At 61.6% G+C, this 18,039-nt stretch overlaps 2 protein-coding genes across 2 annotated transcripts in view; one reads left to right on the forward strand and one right to left on the reverse strand.

The window, feature by feature from the left end:
- Window positions 1-1,031: 1,031 nt before the first annotated feature.
- BHLHA9 (basic helix-loop-helix family member a9) lies at window positions 1,032-1,754 on the reverse strand. Its single transcript, XM_059487246.1, has one exon. It carries the CDS (start codon window positions 1,752-1,754, stop codon window positions 1,032-1,034), a length of 723 nt encoding a protein of 240 aa, XP_059343229.1.
- A 13,230-nt stretch (window positions 1,755-14,984) lies between these two features.
- ABR (ABR activator of RhoGEF and GTPase) overlaps window positions 14,985-18,039 on the forward strand; it is a 29,162-nt gene continuing 26,107 nt past the window's right edge. The window contains exon 1 of the mRNA XM_059487053.1: window positions 14,985-15,165. Within this exon, the coding sequence (XP_059343036.1) occupies window positions 15,105-15,165 (61 nt within the window). The 5' untranslated portion in view covers window positions 14,985-15,104. The remainder of the gene's footprint in view (window positions 15,166-18,039) is intronic.

Consider the following 18,039-nt stretch of genomic DNA (forward strand, 5'->3'; position numbering starts at 1 on the left):
GCAAAGAGCTCTCTCTCCTGGCTGCCACCAGTTTTCCTCTGCTCCCGGACCAGCTCCCCTGTCCCACCAGGGATTAAGGAAGGAGGAGGAGATCCAGGTACTCAGCAGCAGGAGGTTGGGGTGGTTGTTCCAGCACGTGTTCCCGGGCAGGGAGAGAGCTCAGGCTGCCCCTGGAATGGCGGGAGCAGAGGGGCTGGGGGAGCTCTGCAGGGCTCAGCACTGCGGGAATCCCACGGTGCAAAATGTCCTGTCCAAAACGCTGCCAGCTGTGGTGTGTGTGGCTGTAAATCCCTGCCCGATTCCTGCAGCAATTCCAGTTTGCTGAGCCTCGGGCAGGAGGGAGCCCTCGCAGCTGCTCCAAGCTCTCCAAGCCAGAGGAATGGAACCAAAAGGGACCTTTTCAGTAAAATTCCCCCTTCTCCCCTCCATCCTGCAGTTGGCCTGTCCCAACAGAGCCACTTCCCTGGCACCAGAAGGAAACCCCAGTTGGATGGGTGGGTTTATGAAAGCCGACATCTGTCTCCCCTCCCGGCCTCGCAAATCTGCCGGGCACAAACGTCTGTACCAATGAGCTTAGCGTCAAAAGTGGCAGGGAGGGCAATAACCTCTGCCTGCTCCTGCTCCCCTCCTTCACCGGCGGCAGCAGAGCCACCGCCAGCCGGGGCTTTAGCGTCATCCCACGGCCCATCTGTCCATCCCACACACATTAACAGCCGCTGCCCTGCTGCCGGGTTTGCAACTCGTGTTTTCTCGCAGAGCAAGCCACAGGGAATAAATAACAGCGGCGATCAGCAGCAGCGAGACCTCGCTGTAAGGAACACGGATCTGGCACTTCCAGAGGAATTCCCACCTTCCCGCAGAGGGGAGACACTCAGCAGGGTCCTGTACAGCGTGTGGGGGGGTCTCGGAGCCCGCCAGCACCGCAGCTGGGCTGCACATCCAGCAGCGCTTCCCTCCCTCACCCTGCAGTCCCTCCCGTTCCCCCCAAGTGTCCCAAGGCTCCGTTACCAATCCAGGCACGGCCCTGCGGGTCACTGCGTGGGGAGGCGCTGCTGCTGTCCCCAGCCCTGGCAGTAGCCCGGCTGCCAGGGGACATTCCCGGCCAGGGGCTCTTGCAGGCTGCCCTGAATCGCTGAACCCGTGAATCGCTGCTGGCCGGGGTGCGGGGTCCCGCCGGAGCCACAGGCGCGGTTCTCCTTGGGGCTCTCGTAGTGATGGAGCTGCCGCTGAGGGGAGAACGCCGCGCTGAGAGGGGACGGAGGGCAGCGTGTCCCGGCAGGAACGGGCTCCCAGGACAGCTGGGGGCGGCTGCCCCTCGGCCCCGGCTCCTGCGCGGGGACCCCGGCCCGGGCGCGGCACTCGGGGTGGCCGCAGGGCCAGCAGCAGCCGGCGCCGCGCAGGGACAGCGACAGAGCCGCGATCCGGTTGATGGCCCGCCGGAGGGTCGCGATTTTGGAGAGCCTTTTGCCGCCGAGGTCGTGCTTGAGGGCCAGGCGCAGGGCGTTGAAGGCTTGGTTGTAGTCCAGGATCCTCTTACGCTCCCTGACGTTGGCAGCCATCCTCCTGGCCTTGGAGCGCACCGGCCGGCTCCTCTTCCTCGCCTTCATCCCGTCCGCGTCCCCCGGGCTGGAGTCTGCTCCCCTGCCTTGGGACACCCACAAACCCGGCCTGTAGCACGCCTGGGGCGCGTCCCTCGCGTCCAGCTCCTCCTCGGAGCTCTCGGGCCCCCCTTTCCCCGCGTCTGCTCCGGCCATGGCAGCGGCGAGGGCAGCGGGAGAGGCGCTGCTGTGCTGCTGCCTCCCGAGGGTGTGGGTGACACTCCTGCAGGGACGGGAATCCGCCTCTAAAGCCTTCAGCGGGGCTCGTCACGTGTCTGCCCCGACCCTCCTCACCTGCCGCAGGTGAGGCACAGGGAGAGCCCTGCCTGCCCCCTGTTCCAGGGCTGGGGTAGTGGGGTGCTCACACGTCCCTGGGGAAAGCACCTCCACACGTTGCTTTAGTGTCTGCTGAGAATTTGGGCACTGCAGGAGCTCCCCCGTGCTGCTCTGCCCTCTCCTCTGCTGGCCAGAGGTGGCTCACCCTGGGACAGGCCATGCCAGGGCTCTCATGGTGCTGTGAGGCAGAGAGAGCCCTGAGGGGCATCACCAGCCTGGCTCTCCCTTCCCCCTGCTCACGGGTCTGAGCACCTCTGGTGTTTCTCAGATGAGGGGAACTGAAGCACGAAATGGTGCCATTGATAAGGAAAGCAGCAAGTCTTGTGCTTGGTACAGAAGACACAGTGCTGGTGAGCTGGGAGCATCCGTGGGGACAGGGGGAGGTGGGTCCTGAGCAGAGGGGTCTGAAGTGGGTCCTGGGCAGGAGCAGGAGGTGTGAGGTGGGTCCTGGGCAGGAGCAGGAGCTCTGAGGTGGGTCCTGGGCAGGAATAGAGCTCTGAGGTGGGTCCTGGGCAGGAGCAGAGCTCTGAGGTGGGTCCTGGGCAGGATTAGAGAAGGTCTGAGGTGGGTCCTGAGCAGGATTAGAGAAGGTCTGAGGTGGGTCCTGAGCAGGAGCAGAGCTCTGAGGTGGGTCCTGAGCAGGAGCAGAGCCCCGCAGGAATGTGCAGGGCCTGGAACGCCTCTGCCCCGCGGAGCAGGAAGCAGGGATGTGGCAGGGGGATCAGGGCAGTGATAAAAGAGCTGAAGTGCTGCCTCCTCCCGAGCCTCCCTGTCCCTTCCCGCAGCCTGGGGGCAGAGCTGTCTGGGCCGGCGCTCCCGGCCCTGCCCGGTGCTTAACTTGGGGATGGCGGTGCTGAAAGCAGCTCCTTGTTTCCTGCACCCCGAGCTGGTGGGATGAGGGGCTGGCCAGGTGCAGCAGGTCCGGAGGCCATGGGCAGGGCCGGGTCCCCAACCCCTGAGCGGTGGGGGACAGCCACGTGTGTTTGCACATCATCCCATTAGCCAGCAGTTGCTAAATGCCTTCCTGTGCCAGGGGTGATGCTTTGAAAAATGGCCCGGGAGCGGTTCTGACAAATTGTTGGGGAGTCTGGTGCAAAAGCAGAGCCCTGGGAGAACGTGGCCCTCCCTTCTTGATCCATCCCTTCCTATCTGATCATCCCGGCTCATGTTTGATCAATAGCCACACTTAGTGGGGGGTTATTTGTCTATTGCCCCTCTCCTCTCCTGGCTCTTTGAAGCTGGAGCTGATTTAGGCGCCTCTGCTCCAGGAGCCAAATAAATCAGGAGCCAGGGCCTCGGGGATGGGGAGGATGAGGCAGCAGGACTTCAAAGGCAGGTGAAGCTTGCAAATATCTTTGAGCACTCACCTGTGCTCACTGTGAGTCCCTTGTTCTCCCCAGTATCCATCTCACCTCCCAGGAATGGGGGCTCCCCAACCACTGATTTACCCAGTGAGCTCAGCTCAGCAGCCAGGGGGTGTTTGGAACGCTTGAGTGCCAGCAGGACATGGATGTCAGAGCCACCTAGAGACATGCCTGTCTAAAACCCTGCTGAGCAGGACAGATCCCTGCCATGGGGGTGTTTTTGCTGGTGTTGCTGGTTTGTTTGAGGTCAGGAGGGGCAGTCCAAGCAGACACAGAGCTGGCTGAGCTGGCACAAAACCAGTCCCAAAGCTGTCCCCATCCCACCCACAGCCCCTGGGAGCTCCTTGGGAAGCACTGCCAGGCTTTATGGCTCTCTGGGCAGCCCTGGCTGCAGGGATGCAGCCCCAGCTCTCAGAAGGGAGCAAGGCCAGACCATAAATCACAGAGTGTCTGATGCCACCTGTAATTAGCACATCCCTGGGCCATCCCCACCTCGTCCTGGGCGCTTCCGACCCAGGTGCCCATTCCAGGCTGGGAGGTCAACAGGAACGCCCCCAGCCCTGCTCCCCCGGCCCCTGCTGATTTATCACCGTGTGCTGCAGAGATTTATGGGCTGAGATGGGGAGCAGAAACGTGTTGTGAGGCTCTGCCGGGCCCGCCTGCCTGACAGATGAGGAAAGAGCAGTAATTATCTGTCGCCACACATAGATCAGGCCTTTCATGGCCCTCCCCAGCCTCCAGGAAGGGGTTTGGCCCTCGGGGACTCCCCAGCTCCCAGCCTGTGTCACTCTGGAGCACTGCTGAGTGCTGGGCACCTGCCCGTTGTCCCAGCTCAGAAGTGTATTTTGGGTGTGCATCCCTGACATTGCTGCTGAGCTCCTGCAAGGAGCCCTGGGCTGGCTGCCACATCCACCCAGCACCCCCAAACTGCTGATGCTTCCATGTGGGAGCTGCTGGAGCCACCTGGGAGCACTGGAGGTCACACCCTGATGGGCTGGGGGGCTGCCCAGCTCCTGGCACTGTCCCAGCACCCTCCATCCTCCTTGGGAAGGCTGCACCAGCAGGAATGGATGTGCCAGAGCAAGGCAGGGGAAGGATGAGAGGCGGGGCAGGCGGGGAGGTGCCCATTCCTGGTGACAGGGGAAGGAGGAGGCGGCTCTTGCGACACTGCCCGCGGGTAGATAAATAGGGTGCTCTGTTCCTGCTGGGGCACGGCCAGGTGGCACATGGGACACGGGCTGGTGACTCATCCACGGCCAGGCAGCCACGCTGCAGGGCCTGGAGGCGCCTGTGGGTGAGATCCCTGCGCCAGCACCAGGGAACAGCCCTGGCACAGGGCAGAAAGCCACATCCTGTGGGGCAGGAGTGAGCCACGGGCACGGGCTGAAACACATGTGGCAAAAGGCTTCACAGAATCCCAAAGTCGCTCCAAGTGGAAAAGCCCTTTAATCAAACCCAAATGTTAACCCAGCACTGCCTTGTTACCATTAAATCACTAAATGCCACATCCATGTTTTTTGAACATTTCCATCACTTTCCCGAGCAGCCTGTTCCAAAGTCTGACCATCCACTTTTCCTAATATCCAATTTAACCTTGAGGCCATTTCCTCTTGTCCTGTCCCTTGTTCCTTGGGAGCAGAGACAAACCCCCACCAGGTTTCTCACTCCTTTCAGGGAGTTGGAGGCCTTCCTTGCCCATCACAGGAGCCTGTGCCTGCTGCTCCATGTGCCAGGAATGGCTCATCCATCCTGACACCAGCAGGCCTGGCTGAGTTTCCCCGGCCAGAGGATGAGGATGGGACACACAGAGCTCTGCAGTGAAGGCCGGGGCACATGGCAGCTGTGGAAGACACAGGAGCCACTCCATGTCACAGGAACCTTTAAGGCTCGGTCATTCCTAGCTCGGAGATGTCCTGGAGCACGTGGGATGGATTCTGGCATTAATTATCACCTCGTTACTGCCCTGAGCTGCAGGCACCGGGCATTCCCTTACCTACATCCCCGTGCCCGCAGCTCCTCGGGGAGACCCGGAGAGGGCACCGGGAATGTGTGAGCTGCAGGAGCGCAGCACCCGCGCCCCGCTGGTGTCCCCGTGGTGTCCCCGTGGTGTCCCCGTGGTGTCCCCATCCCGTCCCCATCCCCTCCCTGCCCGCTCCCGCAGCCGGGCCCGAGCCGGGGGGCGGCGGCAGCGCTGCCCCCGCCCCGGCGGGGCCGAGCCGAGCCGAGCCGAGGCGGGGCGGGCCGGGGGCGGGCACCGACGTCAGTCCCCGCGGCGGCGGCGGCTCCGGGGGGCGGAAGGCGGCGGTGCCGGGGGTGGGTGGGGGAAGCCCGGCTCGGGGCGGGGGATGGCGGCGGGCGAGGCGGCCCGGGCGGACTTCGCTCGGCACTGGCAGGCGCAGTTCCCGGGGGAGCCGGCGCCCCGCATGGAGCTGGGCTCGGTGCGGGCCATGGAGCGGGAGCTGGAGCGCTGCCGCCGCCACCTGCGCCGCCTGCAGCGGGCGCTGGCCGAGGAGCGCTTCAAGGTGGGCTACCTGGAGGCGGCGCTGGCCCGGGCCCCGCCGCCCCCCGCCGTCCCCCGGCCCGCGGGCAGCTCCCCGGAGGGCGGCAGCGCCGGCAGCTCGGACGCGGAGGACGCTTCCTCGGCAGGTGGGTGAGGGGGAGCCGTCCCCAGCCCAGCGTGTCCCCAGCGTGTCCCCAGCGTGTCCCCAGCCGGCCCCGCCGCACGCTCAAGGGCGAATGTGCGCGGCCGAGGGCATCCCCGCTCCTGCGCTCCTCCCGAGCCAGGCTAAAGGCAATCCCAAGCCCCTGTGCCATCCGTGCCACCCGGCTGGTGCGGCCCGAGCTGTGACTCGGCACGGGAGCCCCAGCGTGTCCCAGGAGCACCCCATGCTAGAGGATGCCCAAAGTCCTTCTGCCATCCCCATGGAACAGATAATGCCAGCCTTGTGCACCCCCTGACCAGCCACTAAGGTCACCCCAAGCCCCTGCTCCTCCCTGTCATCCCACGCCAAGGCCCCGTCCTTGGGTGTGCCAGGAGGGAGGGTGGCTCTGGCCGGTCCCCTGCAGCTCTCGGTGTGGTGGCCCAGTGTCCAACGAGCCACCGCTGGGGCTGGCACATTGCTCAGGAGTCATTTCCTGGCTCAGGGAACACCTCTGCTCAGGTGACACCCTGTGACCTCCCGCGGGAAAATCCTGGAGGCTCCAAAGCAGAGCCTTGCCGGGGTGGTGACATGTCCCGGGGTGTTTTTCCAGGTGGATTGAGGACAGTGCTGTTTCACAAGTGCCTGGCTGTGTGGTGGCACTGGAGGCACTGTCAGCCGTCACACTGTCCTACTTCCCGCGGCCTGGAAGTTGTTATTGCATCAGCATTAAACCCGGTTCAAACACAGTCCTGGCAGCTAGGGAATGTCACTTTTAATGCTGTTAATTCCACAGCTGACTTGAGTTAATTTTGTTCTCGCTCGATTGTGTGGGGTGGTGGTTTCCCCCTGAGGCCGTATCGTGCTGGTTCGAGATTGCCTGGAGAGCAAGTGCTCTGATGTCAAATTATGCTTAATATTTAGTTCATTTCTATTTATTTCATTAGTCTGCAGTGCTGGAGGAAGTTTCCACTTCACCTTCCTGAGCTGCCTGGAGGTGAAATGTCCAAAGTATGTGGCTGCTCTCGGTGTTGTCACCGTGCTGTGCACGTGTGTTTGTCCTGCTCTCCAGTGTGCTGTGGGAGCCTGTGCCCAGGAACAAGGACCTTGGGAATGCTGCCTCCAAAGGGCTGCTCCAAGCCCCTCTCCAGCTCCCAGCAGCAGGCACAGGCTGTGATTCTTGGGGAGCTGCTCTGTGGCTGAAGTGGCTTGAGTGCATCAGAGCGGCCAAGCACAAATCCTTGTGATTTACACTCAGACCTGTGTTTTGTTATGTCTGGGTTATGCTCCTGGATGTTTCCAAAGCCAGGATGGTGCAAGGCTGCTCTCAGGTTAAAGGGGCTTCCCTGAAGCACAGCACAAGCCCCTGAGGGTCCTGACTTCACAGCTTGGAGGGGTCCAGCCCTTTGCAGTCTTTTGGCAAGAGTTTGAAGTCCTAAGTTGCATCAGCTGTGGTTGAATGAGGCCTCTTCCTCCTCCTCCTCTTCCTCCTCCCCTAAATGGATCTTCCTCAGGGTCAGCAGCTCCAGCACTCATCAGAGGAGGAAGCATCCCCCTGCCCCGTGACAGGGCTGGGCTCTGCCCTCCCCAGCCTGTCCTGAGCCTGTCCTGAGCCTTTCCCAGGCATCAGCATTTTCTTTGTTGGGCATTCTAAGGGCCCCTGTGTGCTCTGCCTGGGCTGACATTTAAGAGCAGAGTTTGAGAGTGCAGTAGAGGTGTGCAGTCATTGCCTGGATCCCCCTTTCATGGACAGCTGGTTAACCCGGTGCTCCTGTTGTTTTCTTCTCACTTCTCTATGTTTCAGATGCAATTGAAAATTCATGATTGTGGTGCTGTTTGCTTTTCCTGCCAGCACTCAGGTGGTGTGTAACCCGGTTAGTGCTGCTCTGCCTGGGTCCCTCAGTATTTAATGTGAATTTTGGAGCTCAGCGCTGCTGTGGCTGTGGCTGAACACAGTCAATCCCCAGCTGCATCAACCTTGGGAAGCACCCTCTGGACAGCCAGTGAAGGAGTGTTGAATATCATCTTTATGGGAATTACCAGGGAAACACAGTGCTTTCCTTTAAGTAGCTTGTGATTAATTTGATTTGAAGGGAGGAAATCTGCAAGATGCCCGTCTGGGGCTGTCGCACCAGAGCGGCGCGTGCGGCAGCCAGATACACCATCCTGGCATCTGAGATAGCGCCTGTGCCAGCTCTCCTGGGACCAGCAAAATCTGAGCCTCAGCGAGCAGATGGCTCAGAATGAGGCGTGGAGAGGGCTGAAATTCCCCTCGTCTTGGCCGTTACCTGTCCCTGTGGCTGAGCACACAGCTGAGTGTGCAGTGCGGGCTCGGGCTGGCTGCTGCTCCCATCTCCTGTTTGCCACGGAGGGATGGAGGGCTGTGGGGTGGTGGCAGCCTGGAGAGGGTGAGCTGAGCAGGAGGAGGTGCTGGTGGCCCAGAGGAGGATGAGGTGATGCTCACTGGAGATGCTTTGTGCCCGCAGCCAGGTAGCGCAGAGGTGGAAGTGACTTGGTGCTGGGTTTCCTCACTTTGTCCTTGGGAAGCAGAGAAAGAGGCTGGCTTTGCCATGGAGCTGAAGCTCCTCTGGAAGGCTGTGGGGTTTGGGAGCCCCTGAGCTGCCCTGTGCAATGCTCTACACCCCACAAATATGAGCTGTAGGGTGGGGAACGTTGGCATAGCTGGAATAGCCCGTGATGGCGTGAGCTGGTGGATCTGGTTGCAGCAGGATGCTGGGGCTGTGAGATGTGCTGTAAGTGAATCCCCAGCCCTCTGTTTAGCTGGAATTACAGTTTCTCTCAAGGAAAGATTCTGGAGTCACGTGGGCTCTTCTCCCCACTCTGCTGCACTGCCTTCACTGGTACCTTGGGAAGGGCAAGGGAGCTGCCAGGAGCAGCAGGTCCTGCCTTGGAGGGTGGTGAGCACAGAAGGGGGAAAGGGGCATCTGGAGTTCCTGTGGCATTGGAATGCCCAGATGGGGGCTGGATTGGCATGGATGTCATGCTGGGGGCTCCTGGCACGACTTGAGTAAAGTCAAGGCTTGTTCTTGTCACTCCATCCCTGCTTCTGCTGCTGCTGCAAAAGTGGCACCTCTGTCTGTCCCAGAAAAACTCCCTGCAGCTGTGGAGGTGATGGGGCAGCTCTGTCCTGCTTAGACCCTGCTTGTTCCTGATCCCTTTCTTGGAATATTCTGCAGAAGCAGAATGGAAAATAGTGAGCAAAGTCCAGGGTTTGTCCTGGTGCATCTCATTCTGCCTGGGGCAGGAGGGGAAGGAATGGTGATTCCACAGCCCAAGGAGGGTGAAATATTGCATGGCCTGTGCATCCACCTCCCCTCCTTCAGCACCTGGGTGGGATCTTGGTGCCAAATCAGGGAGGTGCAGTGGGGGCAGCTGTGTCTCCCCAAGAGCCCATCTACCACCTCTGTGTCCTTGTATTTAGTTTCTAAATTTTTACTTTGTTGTATTTCCCCATTGTTAGAAAGTGCTTGTTTGGCTCTGAAGAGGCTGGAAGTTCTTCTTCTGGCCAGGGCAGAGCAGGCAGAGTCTCAGTGTTTAATTTTAGCTGTTCAGGCCAGGACAAAACCACAGAGAGTGTGTGTGTCTGTCTGTGTGTGTCTGTCTGTGTGTGTCTGTCTGTGCGTGTCTGTCTGTGCGTGTCTGTCTGTGCGTGTCTGTCTGTGCGTGTCTCTGTGTGCGTGTCTCTGTGTGCGTGTCTCTGTGTGCGTGTCTCTGTGTGCGTGTCTCTGTGTGCGTGTCTCTGTGTGCGTGTCTCTGTGTGCGTGTCTCTGTGTGCGTGTCTCTGTGTGCGTGTCTCTGTGTGTGTGTCTCTGTGTGTGTGTCTCTGTGTCTGTGTCTCTGTGTGTGTGTCTCTGTGTGTGTGTCTCTGTGTGTGTGTCTCTGTGTGTGTGTCTCTGTGTGTGTGTCTGTGCCTGCTGGGGACCTTTGAACTGTCTCCATCTGCTCTGGGGCCCGGCAGCATTTGGGGAGGTGATTTCTGCCCACAAAGCCCCTGGTGGCATTGTGACAGCAGCCCCTGAGTGCTGGCAGGCTGCGAGTGATGCTGCCAGAGATGGGGACTGCAGGGTTAACTCTGGAACATGCTGTCTTGTTTAGATCATAAATAAATGTAAAGTTTATGAGGCTGAAAAGCCTTTGAGTAGAAGAGTTGAAGTTTAAAGCTGTAGGTGAGAGCAGCAAGTGCTGCTTGGGCAAATAGTGAGGGGTTTGTAAAGGAGCTGCAAGAGCAAAGGGGAGATCTGTGATCAGCTCTGCCCGTGGGTGCCACCGTGGCAGCAGCTGCATCTCCTGGCTGGGGGAGCAGCCCTTCAGGTGCCAGGCCCTGCAGAGGAGCAGGATGGGTGCACAGAGGGCTGGGATCCCTGTCTGTCTCATTGGTACTCCCCTAGCATGGCAGTGGTTCAATCATTAACACAGAGATGCCAACATCCCCCTGGAGTAGCTGGGTCTGGATGCAGCATCCCTGTGTTCTGCCAGCTGGGCACAGCCCCACTGAATGGGTTTTGGCCCCCAGAATTTGGGGCAGAGCCCTGAGCTCCCCCAGCTTGGCAGCACTCAGGGCTGGGCAGTGGGGCTGGGGATGGGGTTTGCCCTTCAGTGCCAGCAGTGCCACGGGCTGTGCCCACCATGGGCAGCACAGAGATGGCCCCAGGCTCACAGGGGCTGGCTGTGGATGATCAGCAGCCCCAGGAAGAAGCAATGGCAGCAGCAGGGCAGGCAAGAAATCCTCATTAGGTGGCTGGATAGAGCCAGCAGTGCCCTGCGGGGCCTGCATACATTTGCATTGTAAGGCCATTGAAATCTGGTTGGGGTTTGTTTTCTTTCTGTTTCCCTGGGAAGACACTTCTGTGCGTGGAGGCTCTTTGTTCCTCGGGTTCCTCCTCCCCTCCTGCCCACAGCTGGGATCCCAGAGGATGCTCTGCTCTGTCTTCTGCTGTGGCGCTGATCACAGGGAGAAGCTTTGCTCTGTGCTAGCAGGGAATTCATATTCCCCTGGGTTAGAGGAAGGAGCCTGTGCTGGGCAGGGCAGCTCACTGAGTGTCCATCCAGCCCAGAAAGTGGCACCTGAGCCCCCTTGGTTGGTGGCATTGCTGGATTTTCCTCCCACTGAGGTCACCTGGAGCAGTGGCCGGGAGCCAGCCCGAGGGAACACGGAGAACTCAGCCCATCCCCAAGGGACACCTTGGAGCAGGCTTGGCTGTCCCACCCCAAATGGCTTGGTCAGTGTTTGCTGAGCAGGATAGCTGCTGTGTGTGGATCAGGATCAGGATAGCTGCTGTGTGTGGATCAGGAGCAGGATAGCTGCTGTGTGTGGATCAGGATAAATGCTGTGTGTGGATCAGGATAAATGCTGTGTGTGGATCAGGAGCAGCAGCCCCTCTTGTCTCCCTTGGCTGTAGCTGACTCCCTGGCCAGCCCAAGCAGAATCCCAGAGGATTCTCCTGCAGATCTGCCCCCAGATAAATCCCAGCTGTAAAGTTCAGGGATTGTTTGGAGATCTGGCAGATAGGGAGACCTTTGTGCTGGGATGGGGCTTTCTGCCATGGACAGCTTTTGTTCCACGGGTGATTTTTGTTCCGTGGCTGTGAACCAGCACCTCCTCCTCCTCCTCTTCCTCCACAGCTCCTGTGCCGGGGAGCAAACCTGGCCCAGCCAGCTCAGCACCAGGGCTGGGGGCAGAGGAGCAGCTGGGGATTTTGGCAGACACAGCCACAGCTGCCTCCCTCTCATGCAATAGCCAGCCCAGGCCTCCACCTGAACTAAAAGGTTTTTGGGAGGCTGGGGTTTCTGCCCTCCTCCCCATGCTTGCTTGGCCCTGGCACCCTGCCTGGCACTGCCCTGAGGGCAGGATGCTCTGAGTAACCTCCCTGCTCCCCAGGCACCTCTCAGCTGTGCCCCAGTGAGCACAGACCTCAGGGTTTCAATTCCACTGGGAAGTGATGCTGGAAGAGAAGCTCAGTGCTGGACTGAGGGCCCGCTGTGCTCCTTGGCAGGGAGGCTGGAAACATTTCCATTTATTCCTCTCTGCAGCCTCTGGCAAGGGGAGAGCTGCAGGGTGAGTCTGGACCTGCTGGGAGCCCAGCAGAGCAGCACTGGGGGAGCTGGGGGAGCCAGGCTGTGCTCTGGCATCTCCTGGAGTCTGCCTGTGCTCCTGCCATGGCTCCAGCTCACAGAGGTTCTCCCTCTCCCAAACCAAAGCACTCTGGCTGCTCTTCCAGTCCTTCTTTAGCCACTTTAGCTCCCCAACCTCAGTCTCCCATTCCACTCTTCCTGTGGGAAAACACCCCCAGTGCTGGAGCTGTTTGTAAATTTTTACTTTGTTGTATTTCCCCATTGTTAGAAAGTGTTTGTTTGGCTCTGAAGGGGCTGGGAGTTCCTCCTCTGGCCGGGGCAGGCCAGGCAGAGTCTCAGTGTTTAATTTTGACTGCTCAGGCGAGGACAAAACCACACAGAGTGTGTCTGTGTGTGTGGGTGGGTGGCTCCAGGTGGCTCTGGAGCTGCTCTCTGGTTGCCACCACCAGCCCTGGTGCCCAGCACCAGCCCTTGCCCAGCTCTGGGCCAGCCCTGGGGCTCCTGCAGCTCCCGTGGCTGTGACTGGAGGGCTCTTGCACAAGAGCCCAGGAATAGCACGGCGTGGGCAGGCGGGCAGGGGCTGGGCAGATGCCAGGCAGACAGCCAGACACCAGGCAGGCTGTGCAGGGCTGGCTGCTGCTGGGGAGGGATGCTGGAGCTCTGCTTCTCCCGGCTCTTGCCGCAGGGATGCTCCCAGCTGGAGCTGGGGGCGGTGACGGGGGCTGAGAACAGGGATGGCAGCATCTCCTCACCCAGAACCCAGGATGGGCTCTGTCACCCAGGGCTGGGGGCTGAGAACAGGGATGGCAGCATCTCCTCACCCAGAACCCAGGACTAAACTCTGTCACCCAGGGCTGGTGGGTGCCAGGCTGGGGTGGGTGCTCCCCCCAAGCCACAGGGAGAGCAGGGAGGTTCGGCTGCTATGCAGGTTTTGAGGTTTTGTTGTTGTTGTTGTTTTTGCAAAGGTGAAAAGAATATGAAATTATAAAATACAGCCAAGGAGTTTGTTGTGGGCTGTGCAAGGCCACCTGCCTGGGTCATAATTATTTCTTTTTTTTCTGTCTCCCAAAGTGAATGTATTATCTGCCTCTTTCTGATTGGATTGTTGATGTATTTGAGCCTTCCTATTTGTTATGAAGACAGCATGCTTGGCTTTCTCCAAAGACACTTCCCAGGACACTCACCCAGCTGTGGGGAATTGCCTGCCTGGTCCTCCTGGCCGTGGCACTGCCAGGACCTGCTGGGTGGTGCCAGGCTGGGGGTGGCCAGCCTGGGGAGGGCTCCAGGAGCTCTGGCAGCTCATCCAAGTGCTCACTCATGGCCTGTGTTGGATAAAGGAGCAGATGTGCAAAGGGGGCGTGGAGAGGTGGGCAGGAGTGGCCAGGAAATGTGTCTGGCTGAGGGAAAGATGTGGAAAAGCCCCTCCCTGCCTGTGTGCATGGAAAAGCAGCTGCCCCCACGGCTCTGCAGCCGTCGTGCTGAGGATGAGCAGCTGCATCTGGTGCTGCTGCAGGGCTCCCCAGGGCACCAGCGGACTGTGTGGTTTCCTGCCATGAGCAAGGTTGATGCTCTCAGCTGAACCACCACCACCTTCCTGGCTGAGCCTCGGGCTCTGGGGGTGCAGGGCTGGGTGTGGGGTTTGCTGTGGAGTGTGCAGGAAGCTCTCCATCCATTAAGGGGCAAAGTGAGGACGAGCTCAGCTTGAGCCAAAGCAGGAGTGAGTGGGGGATGAACAGCAGCAAAGGCTGTCACATCCTGGCCACCCTTGGGCACTGCCTGTGCTGATGTCTTGGGGACAAGGGGAGTCTCAGCTCCCCAGAGCAGCTGGGATGGGGCAGGGGAAGGCAAATGGCAGCTGTAGGGCTGCACCCTGACCCACAGCCCGTGGGTGCAGCAGGTTCTGGCTGTCCTTGCCATGCCAGGGCTGGATGCAGCCCCCGGGCAGGCAGGGCTGTGCTGGGGCAGCAGTGCCTCCTCATCCTGGATGCCAGGTGCCAGTGGCTCCCTGTGCTCCAGCCATGCTGAGCCACAGCTCTGGCATTGCTGTGCTCCCCCAAAATGCTGCACCGAGCCTGTCGTGGTCATCCCTGGCAGTGACAATCAGGCGGTGGCAGTGCAGGGTCCCCTCAGGTCTCCCCGCTGCGTCCTGGCACTTCACGCTCTGCCTTCCCCGTGTGCCCGGCAGAGCATTGTCCCTCCTGCCCCGTGTGCCCGGCAGAGCATTGTCCCTCCTGCCCGGCTCCATCTGGCCGCTCCCGGTCCGTGCCCACCCCGAGCCCCGCGGGCAGGACGGGCCGGGGGCGCTGCCCGAGGGTGGCACCATGGTGCCCGGGGGTGGTGCCCGCCCTGCCGGGCACAGCCTGAACCAGGGCACTCTTTGCACTTGAACGCTTGGCTGGCGCCCTGACATATTGGGGTTGATGACTCTGGCACTCCGTGTTTCCTTTGGCTACACGCGGCCGGGGAGGGCGGTTTAACCCCTGCCTGCCCGCGTCCCTCTCTGCCAGCCCCAGGTGTGTGTGGGGCAGGGCTGCTCCCGGCTCCTGCAGGCCCTGGTTCCCAGAACCAGCGGAGCAGGGCTGGGAAGAGCCTGTGTCCTTCAGCCTCAGGTATTTGAGGGGAGGTTTTGCTGTGAATTTGACCCAGCATCCCCAGGTCACAGCGAGGAGGTGAGGCTGTGCTGGAGGGGGTGATGGAGCCAGCTCCCCCTTTTCCCCCCCGCTCTCCTTGGGGGTGCAGCCGCACACGCCGCTGTGCCACCCCCATCCCCTCTTCATCCTCCTCATCCTCCTCCTCCTCCTGGCCGGTGCCCAGACCCCTGCGGAGGGTCGGCGCGGCTTCTGCGTGCGGGGGGACGCCGAGCTCGGCTCCCCCCGGCGAGGCGAGGCAGGGGCGGGAGGCGGGACGCGCTGCCATTGCCAGGCGGCACCTCCTTCGCCGGGCACCCTTGGCGGGAGCGCGGCCGTGTGCCCGTGCCCGGCTCTGCCACCCTCAGCCCCCGCCCGGCCCCCGCCTCCCGCCCGCCGCCTTTGTTGTGCGATGCGAGCGGGCTGAGGCGGCGCAGCGCCGGGAGGATGGAGCCGCTGAGCCACCGCGGCCTGCCGCGCCTCTCCTGGATCGACACCCTCTACAGCAGTACGTGCCCGGGGCGGCCGCGGGGGCGCGGGGGGCCGGGGGCTGCCTGCCCGCTACCTGTTGTGTAACGCTGCGGCGCCTGGGCAGCGATGCCGCTGCGCTGTCCCGGGCGGAGCCGAGCCGGGCCAGGGGTGGTGGTGCTGGCTGGGGGTTGTGCTCCGCTCCGCGAGCATCCCGCATGTCCTGGGGGCCTGGCCGGGGTCTGGCCGGCGTCCCCCAGGCTCTGGGGGCTGCATGGGCAGGGTGGGTGGCGGTGGTCTCGGCTCGGGGGTCGCTGAGGTTGGAGCGGGTTATTCCCCACAGCTGGCACTGCCCGTGAGGGGTTTGGGGATGAGGATGGAGATGGTTCTTGGCCGCAGGTGCCATCGCGGCGGTGGGAGGGCACCTCTCCCTCTCTCCCTGCGTCCCTCCCTGCCTCCCTCAGCCGCGGCGCTCGCAGCGAGCTCCAGGCGCGGTGCCGGTGCTGTGGCAACGCGCTGTCGGTACCGGGGGCTGGCAGCCGGCGGGGCCGGGGGCGTCCTGCAGCATCCCGGGGGTGCGAACCCCTCCATCCCATCCCATCCCATCCCATCCCATCCCATCCCATCCCATCCCATCCCATCCCATCCCATCCCATCCCATCCCATCCCATCGCATCCCACGGCCGGGCGGCAGGGAGGAGGGAGCCCTGAGCCGGTCCTGCTCTCAGGGCTGATCCAGGGCATGAGGGGCTCGGTCACAGGGTCCCCGTGGTTATTTTGGGGCTGCGTGGGCACCCCGGGGTGGGGTTTGGGGCTTGGGGCGCAGTGCTGGGCTCGGAGCCCGGCGCTGCTGGGGTTTGGCCGGGTGCGTGGGAAGGTGGGATGCTCCGGAGCATGCTCCATGCATGGAGCTGGCATCTGCCGTGCCCTGGAGGGAGCGGGGCCGCCAAGGGGCACGGTGGGCAGGGCTGAGCCCCCTCCCCAGGTTTGCCAGCCCAAAACCTCTGGTGTCCACAGCCAGAGGCCACATCCAGCAGGGATGGGAGCTGGGGTGGCTGTGCAGGGGTTTGGGCTGGAGCCCTGGGGCCAGCTGGGTGAATTTCCATCCAGCCCCAGTCTCTGCACCCTCCTTCCCAGCCACCCATGGCACCCTCCTTCCCACGGCTCTGCATCCCAAATCCCCAAGCCGTGGGGGAGGCTGCTTGGCATGCCCGTGCTTTGGGGGATGCAGGGCAGGGTCCAGCCTTCATCATCATCACTCTGGGCAAGGCAATGGTGGTGTGGAGGAGATGCTGTTGTGTTGAGCCACCCTTCAGCAGAGGCCCAGGTCCAAAGGCAGCTCACACATCTGTGTTGTCATGGTGCATTTTCACCCAGGCACAGGCAAACCGTGGCGTTCCCCCAAAATCTCACAGGCTCTGTGTGGATGTTGGGCTTTTCTTGGAAGTGGGATGGATGGGGTGAGCGTTGGGCTGTGCCCACACGCTGACAGGGTGTCAGGGAACAGCTGGGAGTGCCACCCTGAGCTGCTGTGGCTGTGCTCTGTCTGGGCAGGGCAGGAGCAGCTGCTGCCCTTGGCTGAGCTCCCTCATGGGGAACATCCTGCTGCCAGCAGCCTGGGAAGATGTGGCAGAGCAAAACCATTTTCCTGGGGAAAATAATCCCTCATGGGGATGTGTTCCTGGCCCTGTCACCCTGCTGGGGCCGTGTGCCAGCTCACAGGGCCTCTGCCCTGGTGGTGTCAGCGTCCCTTGGTGCAGCTCAGGGCCCTGGGGCTGTCTGTGGGCTTGGGGCCACAGGGCTGTTTCAGATCAGGGTGTCCTTGTCCCCCAGAGTGGCTCCCCTGGGCCAGGCTCCCTCCCTGCCCTCCATCTCCACGCCTGGGGTGCAGCAGGAGGATTTCAACTGCTGCTAAAAATCAGGAGCAAAAATAACTCTGGGTTTTGGCACAGGCACAGAGCAGGCTGCAGGGGCAATGCAGCTGTGGGGGAGGAGGGAGGGAGATGCTGGGTTTGGGCTGCCTGGGTGCCACAAGCACCCCAGGGGACAACCCCTCTGTGTCCCCTCGCCCATCAGTGACTCCCTTGCCTGTCCTGGATGGTTGGTGGTGCTTGGTCCCCTCCCTGTAGCAGCTTTTGGGGTTGCTGGGGGGGTTCCTGTGCCCAGGCTCCCCACGTGAGGCCCCTCAAATCCTGCACAGCCTCGAGTGGCACAGCTGGAGCTGTGGGGACGTCATGGCTGTGTCCTGGGGACAGCTCAGGGTCCCTCTCCATTTGTGCCTGTTGGGCACTGCCTGTAGATCCCATCCCCAGCTCTGGTCTGGGATGTAGATCAGCTCCAGCAGCTACCAGCAGAGCCAGGACATTCCTGCATCCCTGCAGGCCCTTCCCTCTCCATGGCACCTCCTTCCCTGCACTGCTGCAGGTGTCACCTCCCAGGTCCCCAGCTGCCTCATTAACACTCTGTTCCTCATTACTTGGATGCTGATGAGCCCCACCTGGGCTGCCAGCACTGCCACGGTGACAGTGCCACTCTGGGTGTCCCTGTGGTGCAGCCTGGAGCTGCACACCTTGGCTGTGGTGGAGGGAAGGTGGTGGCATCTGATGGTGACCATCAGCTTTGGGCCCTCTCTGCTGCCTTGGCTCCCCCTTAGGAAAGGAGCTTGGGGGAGAGTTTTGGGTTTCTGTGGGGCATTCCCAGCCTGGGGACAGTCCCTGGGTGAGGGCAGCTCTGTGGGGTTGTGTCCTGGGGAGTGGCCACCATGGGGGACAGCAGTGCTGGTGAGCCTCATGCAGCATCACAGCTGGGACTGTCCAGGACAGGAGAGATGATGGACAGCCCACCATGAGGAGGCAGGGCAGGTTAGAGCCAGGGATCCTTTTTTCCTGGAAGCTGAGGACCAGGAGGGTGCAAT

This window comes from Ammospiza nelsoni, chromosome 21, assembly GCF_027579445.1.
Source record: "Ammospiza nelsoni isolate bAmmNel1 chromosome 21, bAmmNel1.pri, whole genome shotgun sequence".
Taxonomy (NCBI): Eukaryota; Metazoa; Chordata; class Aves; order Passeriformes; family Passerellidae; genus Ammospiza; species Ammospiza nelsoni.

Excerpts from the sequence above, each read along its gene's own strand:
- BHLHA9 (XM_059487246.1), bottom strand. The coding sequence starts at position 1,754 with ATGGCCGGAGCAGACGCGGGGAAAGGGGGGCCCGAGAGCTCCGAGGAG.